Genomic DNA, 19,316 nt, shown 5'->3' on the forward strand with positions numbered 1-19,316 from the left:
CTTAACCTAGAAACCACAGAGCAAATTTTGCATGTTGTAATAAGTCAGGCAGGAAGGGGCCAAAAGTATGTAAATTTGTCTACCCACAGGCAATTATACAAAAAAAGAAGGACAAAACAGATTTAGAGGACAAAAGAGGGCATTAATAATTAGAATGTGTGGGTTTTCTAGATCACTGATATTTTAAACAAGATTGATTCCCAAGTCAGTAATCATGACTTCATAAATGCTTTAAGAAGCAATAAAATAGGTGGAAAAATTAACCTTAAGAGAGAAGAAATTAAAAACAAAAGAGATGATAGTTGGCAGATACCCATTTATTTTTTCTGAAAATAACATGCAACATACCATCCCCAAGAACCTATTCAGAAAATGATTTAAAAAAAAAAGTCATCCGAAAACTGGTGCGAGGATGTGCCACACTTGGAAAAGCCAAGACTTTTAAGGTGAGGTGATGGAAAACTAAGAGTCAGAAGACTGAGGCTCTTCAAGCTATGAGACTTTAGACAAATCACTCAGTGTCTCTGGATTTTAATTTCCTTGTGGGTCAATTAAAGAGGCTGTACTAGATAATGTCTAAGATCCTTTCCTACTCCAAATGCAAATGGCTCCTTAAATAAGTTGTCGCCCAAACATCCCCAGAGAATACAGATGATGATAAATATTCTAGGACTAAGTAGTTCTATGATCAAATAATTCTAGGAAACAATGAAATGCACAAAGTTGGACAAATGTCTTTACCGCAGGACTTCTCAGACTTTTCATGCTAATTTATGCTGTTATTCTCCAAGACAATACTACATAGTATGTAGTGTTTCCCAAGTTTCTTTGAACACTGAATATTTTAATTCCTGGAACACTTTCAACATCTAATAGAATCCGAGTATCTCAGTGAACACAATTTGGGGAAAGCAGCTTTAAACAATAAACTTCATGAATTTAAAATCAGATGCTGAAAGAAGCAAAATGATCACATCATAGTTTAGAGCATCCATTTCAGAAACTGTAATAACATCTCTGCAGTGTCGACATGTCACAAAGCACTTTATCTTACATTAACTCATTGACCCTTCACTCTAGAAGTCAGAGACGGAAATAAGCATCATTTCCATTTTACCAATGAGAACGGAGTTTCACTTCTAGATCTTTCTCATCACAAACTGTTTTTGCTAATGAACAGAATGATCAATCTTCCACCACTGTTATCATTTCAGGCTTTGCTTGAGCCATCCTCTAAGGTCCTCTTGTGCAAACGGACTTAGGGGACACTCCAAGGAAGGAGGGAGGCAGAGAGAGCCCCTGGGCCCAATACTGTGCTGTCCCATGTGTGACTTCACCTGATCATCTCAGTAACATGGGGTAACTATTATATCTAGTTTTGCCACTGGGGAAATTAAGACCAAGAGTGTTTAAGAACTGCATTCACTGTTACTGTGAACTAAGTTATGATGAAGTTGGGAATACCCATGTCCACCTTTTTTTTTCTGTGAAAGCAATATACGAGCTCCTTCCTGCTGGAGAAGCCCTGGAAACTGGGTAAAAATCAGGGCTCTATATCTATTCTCTCTGGGATTTGGGGTGAACAAGTTATACTGTCCAAATCTGTGAAAGAAGGATAAGAGGAAATATCTCACAGAGGTGCTGCAGAAGAATGATAAGGAAATGTAAAGGGACCCAGCCTTATGCCCACGGCATACAGAGTGCTCAGCAAACAGTAGCCCCTTCCCTTCAGAGAGCTACACATTTGGTGAGGAAAAGTAACTAGAAAAGATAGTTCAGATGCTAAGGTACTAAATAGAACCAAAGGCAGAGAGAGACAAATAGGTGTCTCTGGAACAGTGTGTGAAGGCTCCTGGAGGAGGGGTCTTAACAAAGTGGTGATGATGAGGAAGATAGTGCTGATAAAGCCAGAAATCCATCCCATATTCTGCTCTGAGGTGGAGGAAGAATCTGTTTGGGCACTAGTACTTCCTAAAGAGCAGAAAAAAACAAAAGGAAGGAAGGAAGAAAGGAAGGAAGGGAGGGAGGGAGGGAGGAAAGAAGGAGTGATGGAGTTGGGATCCACATAAATTTCCACCTTTTTTTCTTTAAAAGCAACTTAAGATATTTTGAAATAGTTTGACAGTGTATTTTAAAACTTAAGTTGGGATTGTGGTTCAGTTAAAAAAATTAGTGTTTTATTTTGGTTTGTGGTTCATGGTTCGTTGAAGTCTGTCTGAAATATGATTTGATTTACAAAAATATTATAACAGTAGAGATAGGGAGGTATAAATTCTACGAGAGCCACATCTTCGTAAGTATAAGCACCTGAGCATTTACTGCATGCCAGACACACCCGCACAATCCCCCTGAGTCCTCCCAGCAGCCCCAAAAGGTAACATCCCGGAAATACTGCACTTTCAAGAGCCTGAACCCAGAATTTCCTCTCACATTTCTCCTTCCCTCACTCCCAGAGACCTCTCTTTATCTTATCACAACCTGCATGCCCCTCCCCGTTCTCACAGTTCATTATCTCTCTTCATTTCACCTAGCTCCTTAATCGTCAGAACAAGGCTCTCAATTTCTACACCTATTCACCTCAGCAATGCCAAACCCTCTTCACCCAGATACTCTCCCTCCATTTGTTGCTGGAAAAGGGTCAAAATATCTTGCCAACTGAGACCATTGAACTCCCAGGGGCCCTCACCATAGCTCGGTCTTTTTACTCATCTCAATCTGAATACTCACTCACCAAATTCCCAAAAGCGATTATTCCAAATCTTTCGTCACGTTCTTTAAGCCTAGAATTACTCTCCCCCCCACCCCCCATTTTTTTTTTTTTCCTTCAGTCTTTACAGATGACCAACCCTCTTTACCGAAATGGAAGTTTTTAAAAGACGGAGCATCACTGTTCTTGCTACTTTTCCTTGACATCCCTAGCTTAACCAACCTCCTCCTTCCAGTATCATTGACTGAAACTCACTCAGATCCCCTTCCTGCAAGACTAACCTGCCTCAATCTTTCCTAAAATAAAGACCTATTTCCAACTATTCCTTCTGTTTTCTATTACCTTGCTCTATCCTACATCCATAGTCGGCTGCGAAGATAATCTTGCCTCAAGGCTGTCTGAAGAGACTCTTTCCTCTGGACACCTGATTTCTCTAAAGACACACCCTTCCGCACTCATTCACTCCTTAAATCCTCTGGAATGCGCTTTCTACAACTCACATGACCACCTGCCCTTCCTGGCCCCACCACACACATACTACTCTATTGAAACTTCTGTTTGAAAGGCTTTCAAAGACCTCCCAATGGTATTTCCAATAGCCTTTTACTCAGCCTTTGTCTTCCCTGATCTCCAGGAAACATGTAACAGAGCTGACCATCTTTTCTTGAAGCTTTGTTCTTCTCGGGCTTCTGTGACACTGGATTCCCCCAACATTTTGCCCTTTCTTTCCCCTTCCCTTTACCAAAGGCTCATCTTCCTCCTTCCCACCACAAAATCTGTGTTTCCCTAGGTCTGTCTAGCCTCTTCTGGACACATTCTCTCCCTGGATGCTTTAACCTATTCCCAACGCTCCACCTCGTGTTTCAGGAGGCTCTGAGCTTGGGGGCCACGGCTCCAGCTCTGCCTGGGAAGGGTAGTGATGTGTGATTCATGTAGCCAAATTAAAGTGGCCAAACCAAGCTCACTGCCTCTATATACTGACTTTAGGACAATCCCAGGGGAACAGTAAAAAAATGTTTATGACCATCTTCTGGATGCAAAAGGAGTTCTTACAGTGGTTCATACTGTGGGTGCTACTAGCTCTTTAGGCTGGACAATTCTGCCTTAATGAGACTGAATTGCACATGGAAGGGCCTTTTGCGTCCCTGGTGTCTGAACATTTGAGTATCACAATTTAGCACTTCCCCCACTCCAATTTAACACATTAAAAAATGCAGAAAAATCCCTGTATCAGAATGGCTGGGTTCTTTCTTATGCGAGCCCAGAACAAGCAAGGCTCTACTAACTTTTTATTTTCCTAATCATCTAAAACTAGACATCTAGGACCCTCGTTTACTAAGCCACCCCCACCCCCGCCATCCAGTCACCAGCCAAATCTTGTCAATTCTTTCCGTACAATCTTAAATCCATCTCATCTAATACCTCCACACTGCCACTACTCCTTTTTACAGCTTTCTTTCAACTGGGCACCACCTTCTAAACTCAGGCTTTCTCATCCAGCCATTCTAGCAAACTAGACCATATTACCCCTCCCCACCCGCCCCACCTTCCAACCTCTACCCCCCAGTCTGGCTAACCTGAATTATTCACTCTTCACCTAATATATTAAGCCCATGCTTTCTATCTTCAAATCTTTGCTGTCATGTCCCTTCCACCTGAAATGTCACCTTCCACGATGTAACCAACGATCCCATCTCCCGAGTTAGAAATTTGGCATCATCTTTAAGTTCTCCATCGCCTTCCACATGTGGTCATAAAATCTTCTGGAGGACACAGATCCCTTTGGCACACTGATGAAAGCTAGGAACTTCTCCCCAGGAAAGAGCTAATATGTGCAACATTTTACATACGATTTTAGGGGCTTTATGTACTCAAATGTCTAAAAATTTGGTTGTTCCTCTTGTCCACAGTTTAACTGCCTTCTTTTGGGTCCTCTCTATCTCACAGCTGTCCTAACAGCTAGCTAACTGATTTCCCTGCCCAGCCTCTCCCCTGATGAGCAATAGTGTATGCCCTGCATGCCACCAGCTTACTTCCTACAGAAGGATGGCTGTTCCCGACCTGACTTATGTTACACACTCAGTAATTATTTAACTCAATGTTTTGGAGTCTGTTAAACTTTCAGTTAAACAAAAGAACATATCCACTCCCTTGGAATTGGTCTGATGCATTTGACCTATAAAACTGTGAACAGAGAGAGAGAAAGTAAAGACAAAGTCATTTCTAGAATCTTTCACGAGGTAGGACTGGTTTGATCATAAATGGTCTCCCAAAAGGGCCATTTTTAGGCAGATCCCTGAGGGCAGGGAGAGAGACAGATCTTGTCTTAGAGCAGAGCTAAAAGGAAATTCTAGGTGATGGGAATGACACGAAGAAAACAATGGAGTGTAATAACCTGAGATCATACAAAACCCGAAGCTACATATTTGTACCCAACCTACATACACAGCACCAAAACAATGAGACTTGAACAGATTCTGTAAAGTGACGCATCAGCTAACACAGTAAGAACCCAAGGAAGCAACACTGCTTTCCTTTCTCTCTCTCAGCCCCCACCTCTTCCTTCCTCCCTCAGGCTCTCTCTCCTCCTCTCACTGGAAGCCTTGCAGCCTGGACCGTACACATCTAAAACTCCCCTGATATACTGAAAATGCCCGTGGGTCACACAGCAACAACAGCTTCTGAGGTGCTGAAATTATCTGTATGGCGTCTTTCTTACAGAAACCTCATGTTCCATTAGAAATTAAAGAGGCCTAGAAAGAAGCCACGCCTCCTGCTCCGCTGCCCTTGCAAAAAGCTAACGCTACAAAGGAAGTATGTGATGAAGATAGTCATGAGTATTCGTAATAAAATAAATCCAAGGATTCTGACATAAGGAGTAGAACAGTGTCGATTTTTCACATTTAATGTGGAAATTAAACGCAGGGGAACTTATCTGTCCACAAAACAGCTATATTTAAGTGCAGCTGTAAGTCAAATGAAAACAGAGACAATAGTGGCCAATTCCTCAGTATTCAGGATATATTTAGGGTGGCTACTTTCTTGAAAAGCAATCTAGAATATGAAATTTCATATATATAGCTCCATTTTCCCCTTACTGACTCATGTAGATAAACTGGTGTCCCAAAAATGTCTTAAAAACAGTTTTAAAACATCAAAACACAGAAGGCCTGTTTGGTCTATATAAAACAGGAAAATACTGGGCGCCTGGGTGGCTCAGTCTTTAAGCGTCTGCCTTGGCTCAGGTCATGATCCCAGGGTCCCGCACTCAGCAGGGAGCCTGCTTCTCCCTCTCCCACTCCTCCTGCTTGTGTTCCCTCTCTCGCTGCCTCTCTCTCTCTCTCTCTGTCAAATAAATTAATTTACAAAATCTAAAAAAATAAATTAAAAAATAGGAAAATACTAAAGTTCATAAATATGAAAACTATCCATCAGTAATAGGTGACTTCCAAAAAGATGGTATTAAGAGTTTGCAGTAAAAAGAAGAATAGAAATTCATAAAGAATAGGAAAGGATATCTCAGAGCTCAGGAACAGAACCAAGGAGTGCCTAAGTACAACTGGCTGAAATTCTCAATGACGTGAATTTCTTGGATTTTCACAATTTTTAGCCATTAAAATAATATGATTTTCTAAATTTTTGTTCACTTTTTTTCTTGACAACCGAAGAACTATATATTTATTGGAGGAAGCAAGAAAGACTGGAAGGTCGAAAAAAATGTAAACAATCCCTAAAAATAAGTCGCTTGTGATTCTACCTACCAACAGAGGAAAATATTTGTTAATATTTTGGCAATTTTCCTCCAGTCCTTTTTTTTAACGCATTCTTGAGACTGTAGTGTATGCATGATTAAAAACACGAATATAATCTTCCCTAGTTTACACTTTATTGTTTTGAAATTCCATATGTTTAAATAAGCAAAATGGAACCCAAATACAATTCTATTTATTAGGGTAGCACTCTGTCTCGCACCAAGTTTTGTCACTGCTGCCACTTAATAAGTGCTAAGTAACAACAGGTGTATTGATTCATTTCTTGAACACACAATTTAGTTTGTTCCATTTAATTTTTTCACCTGTCCTTACTCCAGAAAAATCTTGCTTCCTTTCCTCATGGCCCATCTATCCTATTTTAAAATTTACTAAGCTTTTAAAATGTGTTAAGCAAACCATTCTCTACAGATGCGAGATTAAAAACAAACACCCACCAAACACCTACAGATGTCCAAGGACAAAAAAAAAAAAAAAGTTTATTTTTTCTGAGTAATGCAAAGATGGCGTCTTTGAAAACCAAATGTACAAACAAGACAAAGGAAAGAATTCAGGAAATCATCATGCATATACTAATAATCATATCTGTTTTCAAGCAAATTAAAAGGTAGAAATTCTCATTGATAAGAGTCATCAATGCTCTTTTTTTTCCTTCTCCAATCATATCTTTGCATAAAATAGAAAGGATTGGAAGGCTTTCTTTCCCCAGAGAGAAGGCAAACTCTGCTAATAAGAGCATGATACAGGAACAATTGTTTTAAAATATGGTGGAGTGCACTCTTCTACTTTTTGGTTCTTTCTTTCTCTCTCTCCTTCCAGTGGTGGAGAGTCTCATCTTCATGCTCCAGGTCCTTACCCGTCTGGAGGCTGCCCCCGCTTTCTAAACATAGTCCATTCTTAGAGGCTGTGTCAAGGTCTCCCAGGATCACACAGAGCCTCCCAGGACCACCCGCTGTTGCTTGCTCTCTGGGGACATTAATAATAACAGCACCTCAGAAGGACTGATGGCAACAGCCCTGTGGAATGGGCACTATTATCCTTCCTTAACAGAAACTGAGGCTTAGACAGGTTAAGTGAAAAGCATGCAAGTGGTAGAGCCAGAACTTAAGCCAGGGTCTTTCAATTAGGTTGAGTGACCGTCAAAGAAGTTAACAGTGTGAAATCCACATTATCATCAGGGTTCAAGGTATATGCTAAGAGGCAAAATGTTAGTGGAAAAAGAAGGAAAAGTATGGTTTATAATTATGGGTTTTTTTTATAACTAGTTTTAAAAAGCGAACTGGGTTTTTGGGAGACTGGCTTACTGGACTGGGCGAATAAAAATACACAGTACCACGCGATACTTGGGACATATGGATGTAAGAAATTATTCATTGCTTATTGGAAATTCAAATTTATCTTGGCGTCCTGGATGTTACCTGACAACCCTAGAGTAAAGGCCTTTATGAAACAAACAAAAAACACTACTAAATTAGAGAGCTACACTTCCCAAAGCTGAAATCTGGGACGCTCTGTGTGCCACATGTCTTTGGGAGGCCAAGGAAAGGGAAGTGTAGTGGGGCTCCAGCTGTTCTTAGCTGGGCTTCCTTCTCTTTTTCCTAGTAGCAGACCCAGCCCTTCTTGATGTCAGAGACCTCGCTTTTGCCAATTAGGCCATTTAATAAATTCACGGCCTCAAAATTCCTGACCCTTCTCTCCTTTATATGGATGTTGTGAAGATTAAATACAATTGAGGTTGGGAGGGACTATCATTTATATATCTTTAAATACTTATTTTTGGTGGAGTGCTTTGAAAATATATTCTCAGAAACCTGGGCAAGACAGACTCCCCACCCCCCGCAACACACACACACATACACGCCCTACCACCAAGAATGAGCTTGACAAGTATTGCTAATATGTGGTGAGCCCAGTTGACATCAGCCCCTAAATGGAAGAAAGAACAAAAACAAGAAATGTGTTCAAAATCTGAAGTGAACTACAGAAAATGTAGTGAGCCGCCAAAAGGGGTACCCAGCAGAAAAAAGGGGTAATCACAGATAGAGAATTCTATACTTTTCAAATGGCTATGGATACATATTTAAAGCACAGTTCCTTGATTCAGAAATACTACTTTATCACCAACCCTCTGAGATAGCCTAATGTGAAATAAGGATAAGACCTTACTTATGCATACCAATTTAGTTTTCTGTTACCTTCCCCTCAACTGCCACTCTCTGTGGCCTGAGTATGTTTACCTTCTTCTAAAAACAACAAGTTGGGAATAGCTCAGACAGTGTTCATTTAAATATTTCTATGCACAACTTTAATCTTCAAACTTAACAAAACCCCAATCTACTACACATCGATTGCTGTGAACAGAAAGTGCTTGAAGAGGATTAATCAACAGCTTTGTATGTCATCCTCCAACAAGGCCAAACACTGAATCACTGTTGGATTCTTCACGTGCAGCTACACCCAGTTAATCTTCAAGAAAGCAGCAAACTATGTAAATCTACTTGAACTGGGGAGATAAGTACTTCACTCATCAAAAGTTAGCAACATTTAACAAGTACAGCTATTAGCTGGCAATATCTTTGTAAAGAAAAAGAAAGATACACGCGCGCGCACGCGCGCGCGCACACACACACACACACACACACAAATTCTTGCATTCACTCCTCTTCCTCAAAGGCCCCATTGCAAACCACGACAGCATATAGCAAGAAAGGAATTGCTACATGCCACAATTTGTAAAAACCAAATTCTATGACATAACTGAGTCAACTACCCAGAGAAAGCAGTTCTAAAATGGAAGTCAGAAAACATGGAGAAGTGGCTTGTAAAAGAATTCAAAGCAAAATGGAAATACTTGTTTTCTGTATTTAAAGCCTTTAACATAAAGTATTTTTTTCTTTTGAAACACAATAAAATATGTTCATAACTATAGAAGTCCTGATAAATGGTTTTTGTTTAGGTTGCAGGGCATTTTCATACAATCAGACTGAATATGCTTAAGGAATATCATGTTTCTGAAAGTCACAGTCAATAATAGGATGTACACACTTCTCCACTGAGGCTTGGACAAACAATCTTTGTCTAGATACTGCCTACTGGCTTATCACTTCACTCAAAAGTGTCTCACTTTGACCTAAGCCAAGCAGGTGTATTTCTAATGTGTTCATAGGCCTGTGATGCAGGAAAATCCTGTTTATCCGAGATGATGCCGGAGATCAGTGCTCTTTGATGCCCTCGATATACTACATGGGGCAGGAGGGGGACGAGCACCACCTACCTCTGCTTTAACTGAAACTGGCTGACTCCGATACATGTAAAATATAAAGTTTTTAAAAAGAGATTCTACAGTCATTCACTGAAGCAATACTTTGGCTTTCAAATGTCATGAACCCATCATCCATACCATCCATTTACTTCATCCTTCACTTTCAACCTCACAACCTCCACCCTTCCCATCAAAAAAAAAAGGCAGGAGGAATCCCTAAACTGGACTTTTGAGATGAAAAAGGCAATGGGCAGTGATGCGGATGAGCTCTGTACGAGTTTCTACTGAGATGTGCCCGTAAGCAGGCAATTGCAATGTGATGGTTTTAAGAGCTTGACTGCCAGGGTCCAAATCCCGGCTCGGCACTTTGGGTTGTACAGACTGGGCAAGTTACTTAATCTATGCCTCAGTTTTCTCAGCTGTAAGGGAGATGGTATTACTTGTCTCATAGGACTGTCAAGATGACTAAAATTAGTTAATCCACCTAAACACTTAGAACAGCGACCTGCAGCAGGCAGTAAGGTGCTCAGTGATGGTTAGCTACTACTAATATGTATGTCTAAAAAACTGTGATCCTCCTATCTTTCTCCAAAAGGTGATTTTTAGGTATTCCTCACATTCCATTTTTTCCTCAGGCAAATTATCTGAAATCAGCTCTAAGAGCTGCTTATATATTTGTAGATTAAAATCAAATCACATTGTACACCTAAAATTTACCTATTCTTTCATCGAAATGAACAAATTTATACAAACCGAAAGGTGCAAGCTTAACATCACAAAATCTTACAAAAGGCATTAATTAGACTTCCCGTTTAGACGAAGCCAGGATGAGATCACAAAGTCACTCATGGTAACCAGGTCCCCACGCTGGAAGTGTGCTTTCCCAGTGAATGGCTAAATACTAACAAAAGAAGCCTTTGACTCAAATACCACTGGTACCCGGGGTCTTGTGTCTGTATAATGCCTACACATTCATTTCTTTCTTTGCCTATAGAAAAAAGAAAGTCTGTTTGTTTTTCTGATTCAGTCAGCCCTTTTAGTCTCTGAATCTAAGGAGAGCCCAGTGAAAAGAAGAGCATCTTATCAGCGTGCTCCAGACCAGCAGGCTGTCCCCCTCCACACACAAAACCTCCAGCCCCTCACAGCAAAAGGGCCTCGCCCTCAGAGCCTTTTCCCCATTTCAGAGCTAACACCCCACCGGGTTTTGACAACAAATAAATGAATACATGAGGCCTTTACATAATTAGCCATCTTTTCAGGTAGAGAGAGGTGGGTGGAAGAGGAGGGTTCAGGAGAAGAATATTTATTGTAAATCGGCATCATTGATGAAGTTGATGTAAGTGTGCTGGATCCGAGGACATTTATTTTAAATGAGGCCACACGAAGTGAGTTTAGAGATGCCTGGTTTTGAATCTAGACAATTTTAGCATATACTTCAGACAAGTCAGAAATGCAGATTTTTTTTTTCGTGGAAAAAAAAAGGAGCTTTTCTTAAGCCAGGTAAAAGTTGCATTGACTTGGACAGCAAAGGACACAGACCAGGGTGTTTACTACCTTTTCAAGGGAAAGCTAACAAGTAAAAGAACCCAAGACCAGAAAACAATACTTTCTGACACCGTCACTGTTTGACCAAATTAGCCCTACTTTCAGATATACTTATGCTAAGACATACCCCCCATCAAATGACTTTGAGAACAAAAAGGACTACATATAATCAATAATCCTGTGAATGTCTTTAGGAAAGCCACCAGGCATCCTTGTCATCTGTCATGATCTTAACAGAGCTACGGTCTGCATGGAAGGATAGAGTTCGCTTGTATCATTATTGGGATAATAACTTAATTGATTTGTCTCCGTGGCTAAGGATGTAGACAAGAGATTTATTATGGTAGAAAAATATCTGCAATCGTGTTTTTGTTTTCTCAACAAGCATCTTGCCGCTGACCTCTAAATCAGTTTAACCTTTTCTAAACAGACCTGCACATTTTTTACATAATTTAAAGCTAGGTTTTGTTATTGCTGCTGCTGAAAGGCTCTGTGAGATTTATCACAACATGGCTTCAGTAACCTTCTTTTAAAAACAAAGATGAAAAAACAAAACAAAAGGCCGAAACTATAAGCTCCCAGCTCCACTCCTTTTCCCGGCAGGGGATTTCGATCTAACCACTAAAGTGCCTTTGGAGTTCAATCTGTTAAAAAATGTATGAAACGGTATTAAAATAGGAAAAGGCATGTGTATGACTCAGGCTTATCCAAGTATCTCTGCAACTAGGATGTCACAGGATTTCCCTGTGCTTCTGAAAACTGAAAACCTTGAGAAAGTGACAGAAGTTCCTGTTTCGTCTCTCTTTTTTTTAATATATATATGGGGGGGTGACGCGCGCGGACATACACACACACACACACACACACACACACACAAGCACACACACAAATTGGTCTTCCGGGTTTGCTATGAATCAGGCAGGTTCTTTCGGGTTCCGAGTGAAGATTGTTGCAAACCAACGTTACGACTTATTATCGTACTCTTCTACACACAAAGGTTTCAGGGTGAAAAAAAAAAAAACCCAAACTTGTTGCAGAGCTGGGGCGAAGCCCCTGGCCCGGCGCGCTGCGCTCTCGCCGCCTCTCCACCCCTTCCCCTTCCTCCACGTCCCACCCGGCGCGGCCGGCGGAGACGAGGGCATCTCCCCAGCTAAGGTCACCGGCCCGAGCCGTCCCCGCGGGCCGCCTCCTTCGGAAACAAGGTCACCGCCCAGTCCGGTCCCTCCGAGGAGAAGAGCGGTGTCCGGCCGAGCGCTGGCGCCCTTTGTAAAGCTGGGCGGCCGGCCTCGGCGCGGCATCCCGGCCGCCGCCTCACCTGCTTGCGATAGGGCGTCCTGCAGTTGCTGCTGCCCCCGGGGTTGCCGCTGCTGCTGGGGAAGATCATCGCGGCGGGCGCGGGCGGCGGGCGCGGGCGCGGGCGCGGGGCAGCCTCGCCGCGAGGGGGAGGGCGCAGGAGGGGCCGGCCCGGGCCGCGGCGCTCTGGGAACTCCCTCTCGCCGCGCGGCGGCGGCCGGCGGGGGCTGCAGCTCGGGGCTGACTTCTCCTCCGCCCTCGACCTCCCGACTCGCCTAAAAGTGCGGCGCGACGGCGGCGGGCGAGACTCGGGCAGCTCGGGCGGCCGCCGCCCTGCGTGCCATGGACGGGAGTTCGCGCGCGGAGCTGGCGGCGCCGCGGACTCTGCCGGCGGCAGCGGAGGAGCAGCGCCGCCGCGTCCCCACCTACCGCGGCCTCAACCACCGCCCCGAGAGCGCGCCGGCCGGGGGCGGGGAGGCGGCAGCGCACCGCCTCGCGCCGCGCCCAGGCCCACCCGCGCCTCCCCGCCCGCCCTCTGGGCGTCGCGCCCGCAGCCCCGCCAGCCGATCGGCCCCCGCCCGCTCCCTCCCGGACTTGGGGCCGGGGCCGGGGCCGCGCCGCCCCGGGAGCCGCCGGCGCCCCCGCTCCGTGCAATGGTTGGGTCTGGCTCCCCGCGTGCCGCACATTCCTTGGAGTAGCCACCCCCCTCCTCTTTTCTTTTTTTCCCCTAGGCTCTTTGCCTAAGCACCAGCGGTAGCTTTGCACCCCTGCTCGAAGCCCCTTTTAAGGGTATGGCTTCGGGGAGCGCTCTGACACCTGGGTAGTAACTGAACCAGTCCCGGGTCTTCTCTCTTTTCTTTCATCCTTCCAAACTACCCACCACCCCCGCCCCCAGTCTCCCCAAAAGGGTGCGAGCAATCACTCCTACTTCAACCAACAAACCAGCCTTCCATCAAACCTCTGCAAATCCGCGTTCCCCCAAATCACAACGCTAAAATTTTAGCACGGGAAAACAGGTCTACACTCCCCACCCTCTCACCGCAAGTACGCACGGTAAAGTTCTATACTTCATTCCCATGCCAGAGTTTACCAGCTTACCTTCAAGATGACAGTATCAAAGAGCGAAGATCACTTAAGGCCATTGGTTTGGTAAGCCTTCCTTTAAACTGGAACAGTGTAATCCTTCTATACGTTAAATAATAGATGCCACCGAATGTGTTCTAGTGAAGGGACACAGAAACTGCAAAAAGGAGACAAAGGGAGGAGGTAGTTTCCTTTGTTTCCCAGTTGAAATTATCTAAGGCGGCTTAAGATGCCCCTTTTCTTGATCACTTTCAAGTTGGTGTTTGAAGCCTAGAACCTGTGCATCGCAGAAGGGCCTCTACAGCAAGTCCTACAGGCAGACCCCGGGCAGGGTCTGGCAGGCTTGCCATCTCTCATGTTGGCCTGTTCGGCTGTATTACAGGGTAGTATCACAGCGGTATTACAAAGTTTTTCCCCTGGCCTCTGGCCTCTAACACCTTGGAAAGAGCCATCTGCCATGATAATGAAAAATCCTAACTCCTCTAAGAAGTGAAGACACTCAACTTGTGGCTACCATAAGGAAAACAAAGTGTCCCCTAGGGTCTTCTAGTGAAGCTGTGGCTATTTGATCTCAGTGTTCTGAGTTTGAGCCCCATGCTGGGTGTAGAGATTACTAAATAAATAAATAGATAAACTGTTAAAAAAAAAAAAAAAAAAGGTGTGGCCATTCAAAGGTTTTTCCAACAGCAAGGAACTGAAAATATTCATCTTAGTTAACCTGCTGGTGACTTCGTTACCATATTCCATCTCCATATCCCAAGATGCTCCCAACATTCTCCAGCAAAAGTGATGAGAACTAGCAAGTCTCACCTAATTAAAAACAACCATATACACAAAATATACATATATGTAATTCCTAATTCTTTCCATTAAAAACAAAAAGCAGCAACAAAGGAACTTATTCTAGGCACAGTACTAGGTACACCATGGACAAGTAAGAACTTGCTAGATAAAATTCACAGAAACATATCTGTCCTTTAAAGTGATTTAAATAAATACAGCACAACTAACATTCAGTTGCGTGTTAATATTATATACATGCTAGAACTATTTCCTACTACTCCATGGGTTTACAATTGTTTCAGCTGCCGATTTGCTATCTCCCGTCACTAGGATGCTTTACTGCAAGTTATCAACCACAGGTATAAAATATAAGGTGTTAGGTAGAACTGTTCAAGTTATAGGCACCTTTTCCTGAGAACCTAATGCCCAGGACCCCAGAAGTTCAGACCTATCATCTATGGAAATATTCCATGTACAACCTCAGTTGTCATGACTGGTCTCTTAGGAAACCACAATTTAAACCACAAAGAACAGCATAGATTAATTTTTCTACGGCTCTGCTCTAAGTTCACAATACTTTTGATGTTGTGCTATTCTAGAATGCTAAGCCGTGATTTGATAGCCTGCAATAGTTTTACAGGGATAAGGCAAAATTTCAAGTGATAACAAAATTTAAATTAGAATACTAAAATATACTAATAACACTTTATACTAAGTATGCTAAGAATACATTAGTATTCTTATTAAATATAAATAATATTAAAAAGAATCTTTTTAAGAATAAAAAAGATATCTAAATATCAGAAAAATACAGTATCCTATACTGATGAATGACATACAAGGAGAAAACAAAAGGCATATATTTTTAAAAACAATGTCTATCAGCCAGGGTTCAAAAGTTTCAGGCTTAAGTAGGTACTATACTCTTAACTAAGTAAAGCATTATAAAGAAAGGAGAAGATAGGCTCAAAGACTATAAAATGTAATGAAGTCACTAAAGCCCAAATGATTCCAACCTAAGAGAGATAACAGAAATATGAAATCATGTGTGTATATATAATCAGTGATAGATATTCACAAGTGCTTAGTTGTAAATGATTATAGAGATAGATCCTAGTGAGATTCATCTGGGAAAGTTTATTGACCTTTGAAACAAATATGTTTTAAGACAGACAAAGCAAGGAAACATTCCAGAGAAGCTGCAAGTTATCATGGGAAGAATAAGGGCTTTGGAATCTGTCCTGTAAATGCTCCTTCTCCTGAAAGGGAAACTGAGACTTTGCTGTCCAGGCAGTCCTACAACACCCTCCACCCCGAGCTCAGCTGGTGGGTAAAGTTATGGGAATCTGACCCAAGAGCAGCCAATCCAGAGACTGGCCAGTGACCTATGACATGGTTCGGATAGAAAAAATGAACAGATCCAATCAGATTCTCACCCTTGGGAATCTGATTCAGAAAACTCCAAGAGCTTAACTAGTTAGGAAAGAGGCTGAAACTGCAACAGTGCCAGGGGGTAGAGTTGAGGCCACAAAAAGCCAAAACCATATGCAAGCCAAGGTTATGAAGAAGCAGAAACTATGAGTAAACAGGAAGCTCACTGGCAGCAAGCAGAGAGTAAAGCAGATGCCAGGAGCGGTGAGCACTTGGCCGTGAGATGATGAAGGGAGCAGCAGTCCCTAGAGCTGCTTTGGCTTCCAATAGCCCCTCCATGTGTATACTTAACCCCACACCCCCCTTCTTTAGATGGCTTAAGTGAATCTGGATTTCACAATCCAAGGAACAAAATTTAAATAGCCGAACAAATCTGGCTCCACATTTCAGCTTCTCACTTACTAGCCACGTGGCCTGGGGCAAGTGAGTTAACCTGAGTCCCAGACTCCTCACAAAGATTGTCTTAAGTATGCCTATGGTATACCAACAAAAGTGCCAAACTCAGTAAATGGCAGCTGTTATTATTGTTTTTCCAGGTTTTATAGCGGTGGTTTGTAGATTTAAGTGGGTGTATTGTATACATAACTGATGCCTAGGACATCTGGCTGACCATCGAAAAGAGCAGGAGCAAGGGTATAGATGGAATTGACAAGTAAAAAGAGCTTTCTAAGTCTGTGTACACCAGACTTAACTTTCAGAGGTTAAAAAAAAAGTGTGGCAAAAAGTCTGTTTCAATAGCCTAGGTGCCCTGAAGATTTTCTCCCGCATTTGTTTTTGTCCCATTTCCTTTAAAGAAGTTATGTGTTGAACTGGGACCATTTCAGTATGAATGGGAAGACGGTGGGCAGCATCAGAGATCACACTCTGTTAGGCAGGAGAAGTCTGTGAAGGAGGCTAATAAGGACTGAGCCAATCGGTACAGGCAGAAGCCGGCGATCTCAGTAGAGGAGAGGGGACCCGCGACCTCCAAGCATTTGTAGACCTGGAATTTGAGAATCTGAACTTAGGAGACATTTGTCCCAAGAAACAATCTGAAAATGTGACTTTCATTTATATAAATCATTGACAACAACCCTATGAAGTGGGAAGGGTGATTAGGCTCCATTTACGGATGACAGGGAAAAAAGTAGGACTGATTGACCTACCCATTTCTAGTAAGTAGCAAGCAGTGTTAAAACTGAGACCCAGCTAGGGTTAAAAGACTTCATCCTGTGCTCCTTTAACTCTATAATGCTGTCTCCCCACAAAGCCTTATAAATAATGCTCCAATTCCTAGGTGAGTACTGTAACCCGTACAGCACCCGAGTTGCTATACACTAATAATGCAAGGCATAAAGTGATAAGTCCCAGCCAAGTGGTCTAGACAAGTATGTGCTACGGGAGTCCGCCAGAGGGAAAGATCAATACAGGATGCACAACACGGGTGTGGGAAGCTCAGATGTATACATGTTTTGTTTGAGAGACATTTAGAAAGAAGCACTATGCAGATGACCAGAAAAACAGACCTTGAGATACAGGGCTTGTATGAGAGAGCATGTGGATTTGGGGTGATAGCTGCTGAAATCATGGCTAATCGATGAACTCCCAGAAGGGAGCAGATGACAAAAAGTCAAAAGGCTAGGGAGCCCCCTCATTCCAACACACACTTTACTGAGCCCCGCAGAAGAAAGGAGCCTTTGAATGAAATTACTACAAAGAAAGTATGGTGAGGAAACTAAGCTTTGAAAGAAGAAAAAAAATGGGAGCAGAGGAGATGTCCAGTGAGATAAGAAAGAATAGAACATCTCTATCAACAAAAGAACAGATCTATAGCAGGTCCTATCCCTCTATCACTGCTAAAGCATTTCAGGCACTTTTTTTATTTGGATCACAATTAAAAACAGAGAGGACTCGAGGAAAAATTCACCCAACATTATTTCAAATTACAATTTTTAATGAATAAAATATAATCACATGGTATTGGTTAGTATAAGCAGTTCACACTAAAAAATTGTTTACATTTAAGAGTCTCTATGTTTAAAAGCTCACAAAGCCTCTGGCTCCCAGCAAAAGAGAGAGAGAGAGAAAAAAAGAAAAAATATGAGGTCAGCAGATTCTTTAAATTTCTGTTCTTTCCTGGTACCAAATAGAGTTGATAAAGTACCCAATTTCTAAAGTAGCAGCAATATTTTCTCTTATTTACTATTTTGCTTTTTAAAAAATCTACGATCCTTATTCTAGACTTAAAGCCTCCCTAGACACACATAAAATCGTATGTATATAAAAATGAAACCACTATAATAAAACTATAGCTCTATAGCTAAAATCCTAGAATGCATACAGAACAACATAAATATAGCCGTATTCTGAGGAGTCTGACCACAAGCAATATTCCGATGATTCTTAAATCTATTCTGGGGAGCCACACAGAACAGGCTTTGCCCTACTACTGTTTTCTCTGCAAGGACTAATAAATAATAGCTGTCATTTACTGAGTAACTACTATATTCCAGGCACTCTCTCAGCATGTCCCCTGCCCTTGTGTCCCTGTCTCTCTCACACACACACAATCACGAGGAAAGAACGTTTATCCCACTTTACTGAAGAGAAAACTGAAGTACTGAAGCTTGGAGGTTTAAGGAACTTTCCCAAGGCCACAGATCCAATACAAGATGGAACTGGGGTTTGAACTCAGGTCTCTCCAACTCCAAAGTCCCCTGCCTCCCATAACACTAATAACGGTTATTATAACTCTTAGCTAAGGGTCAAGTCCAAACCCCACAGGGGAAAACTTAAGAGCCCAAGACTAAGTATGTATCTTTCCCAGTTACCATCTATGTGACCTCAGGCAAGTTACTTAAAAAAGGATACGGAATAACGTCGAATTTTCATTCAGTTGAATATGAAGGCAAGTTTTCCAATATTAGAATATACAGTTAACAGTACAGATATATATTCTCACCTAATCTAGCTCCTAAATCTCTTTTAACTGATGGTTACTAAGATGTAACTCCTCTCTTGGAGCAGTTTTATTTTCTGGGATAGGTGGCAGAATGGAGTTGGGAGAGGATGCAGAAAGAACTACCTTCTAGAAGCTGGGATGGTGACTAGGTCGAAGGTACTTCCAGAAACGTGCACTGGAACTGAAAACATGTTTTCCCTTGAAAGTAGTAGACCATATTAGTGATTAGTTTCATTGTGGGATTCATAGATGTTTATAGGTCAACTAAAATCCTAATCACTATTTAGGACGTTTCTCTCTATGGCAAAACATCCTCCAACTCTGAAGCAAATCATTTACACTACAAAACTTTTGGATATAATCTGCTCATAAATTAGTTATCGCCCTGCTCTTATAGAATAGTTAATAAGGGGCGCCTGGATGGCTCAGTCAGTTAAGTGTCTGCCTTCGGGCTCAGGTCATGGTCCCCAGGGTCCTGGGATCGAGCCCCACATCGGGCTA

At 42.4% G+C, this 19,316-nt stretch overlaps 1 protein-coding gene across 6 annotated transcripts in view; it reads right to left on the reverse strand.

The window, feature by feature from the left end:
• The window catches only part of RBMS1 (RNA binding motif single stranded interacting protein 1), a 202,415-nt gene that overhangs the window by 113,886 nt on the left and 69,213 nt on the right, over positions 1-19,316 (reverse strand). For 2 of the 6 annotated variants that reach the window (XM_036071014.2, XM_036071012.2), the window contains exon 1: positions 12,600-13,034. The exons of the other annotated variants lie outside the window; for them this stretch is intronic. In XM_036071014.2, coding sequence (XP_035926907.1) covers positions 12,600-12,668 — 69 coding nt within the window. In that variant the 5' untranslated portion in view covers positions 12,669-13,034. Of the gene's footprint in view, positions 1-12,599; positions 13,035-19,316 lie in introns of those variants that run through there. 6 annotated transcript variants of the gene reach the window in all.

Source organism: Halichoerus grypus, chromosome 4, assembly GCF_964656455.1.
Source record: "Halichoerus grypus chromosome 4, mHalGry1.hap1.1, whole genome shotgun sequence".
Lineage (NCBI taxonomy): Eukaryota > Metazoa > Chordata > Mammalia > Carnivora > Phocidae > Halichoerus > Halichoerus grypus.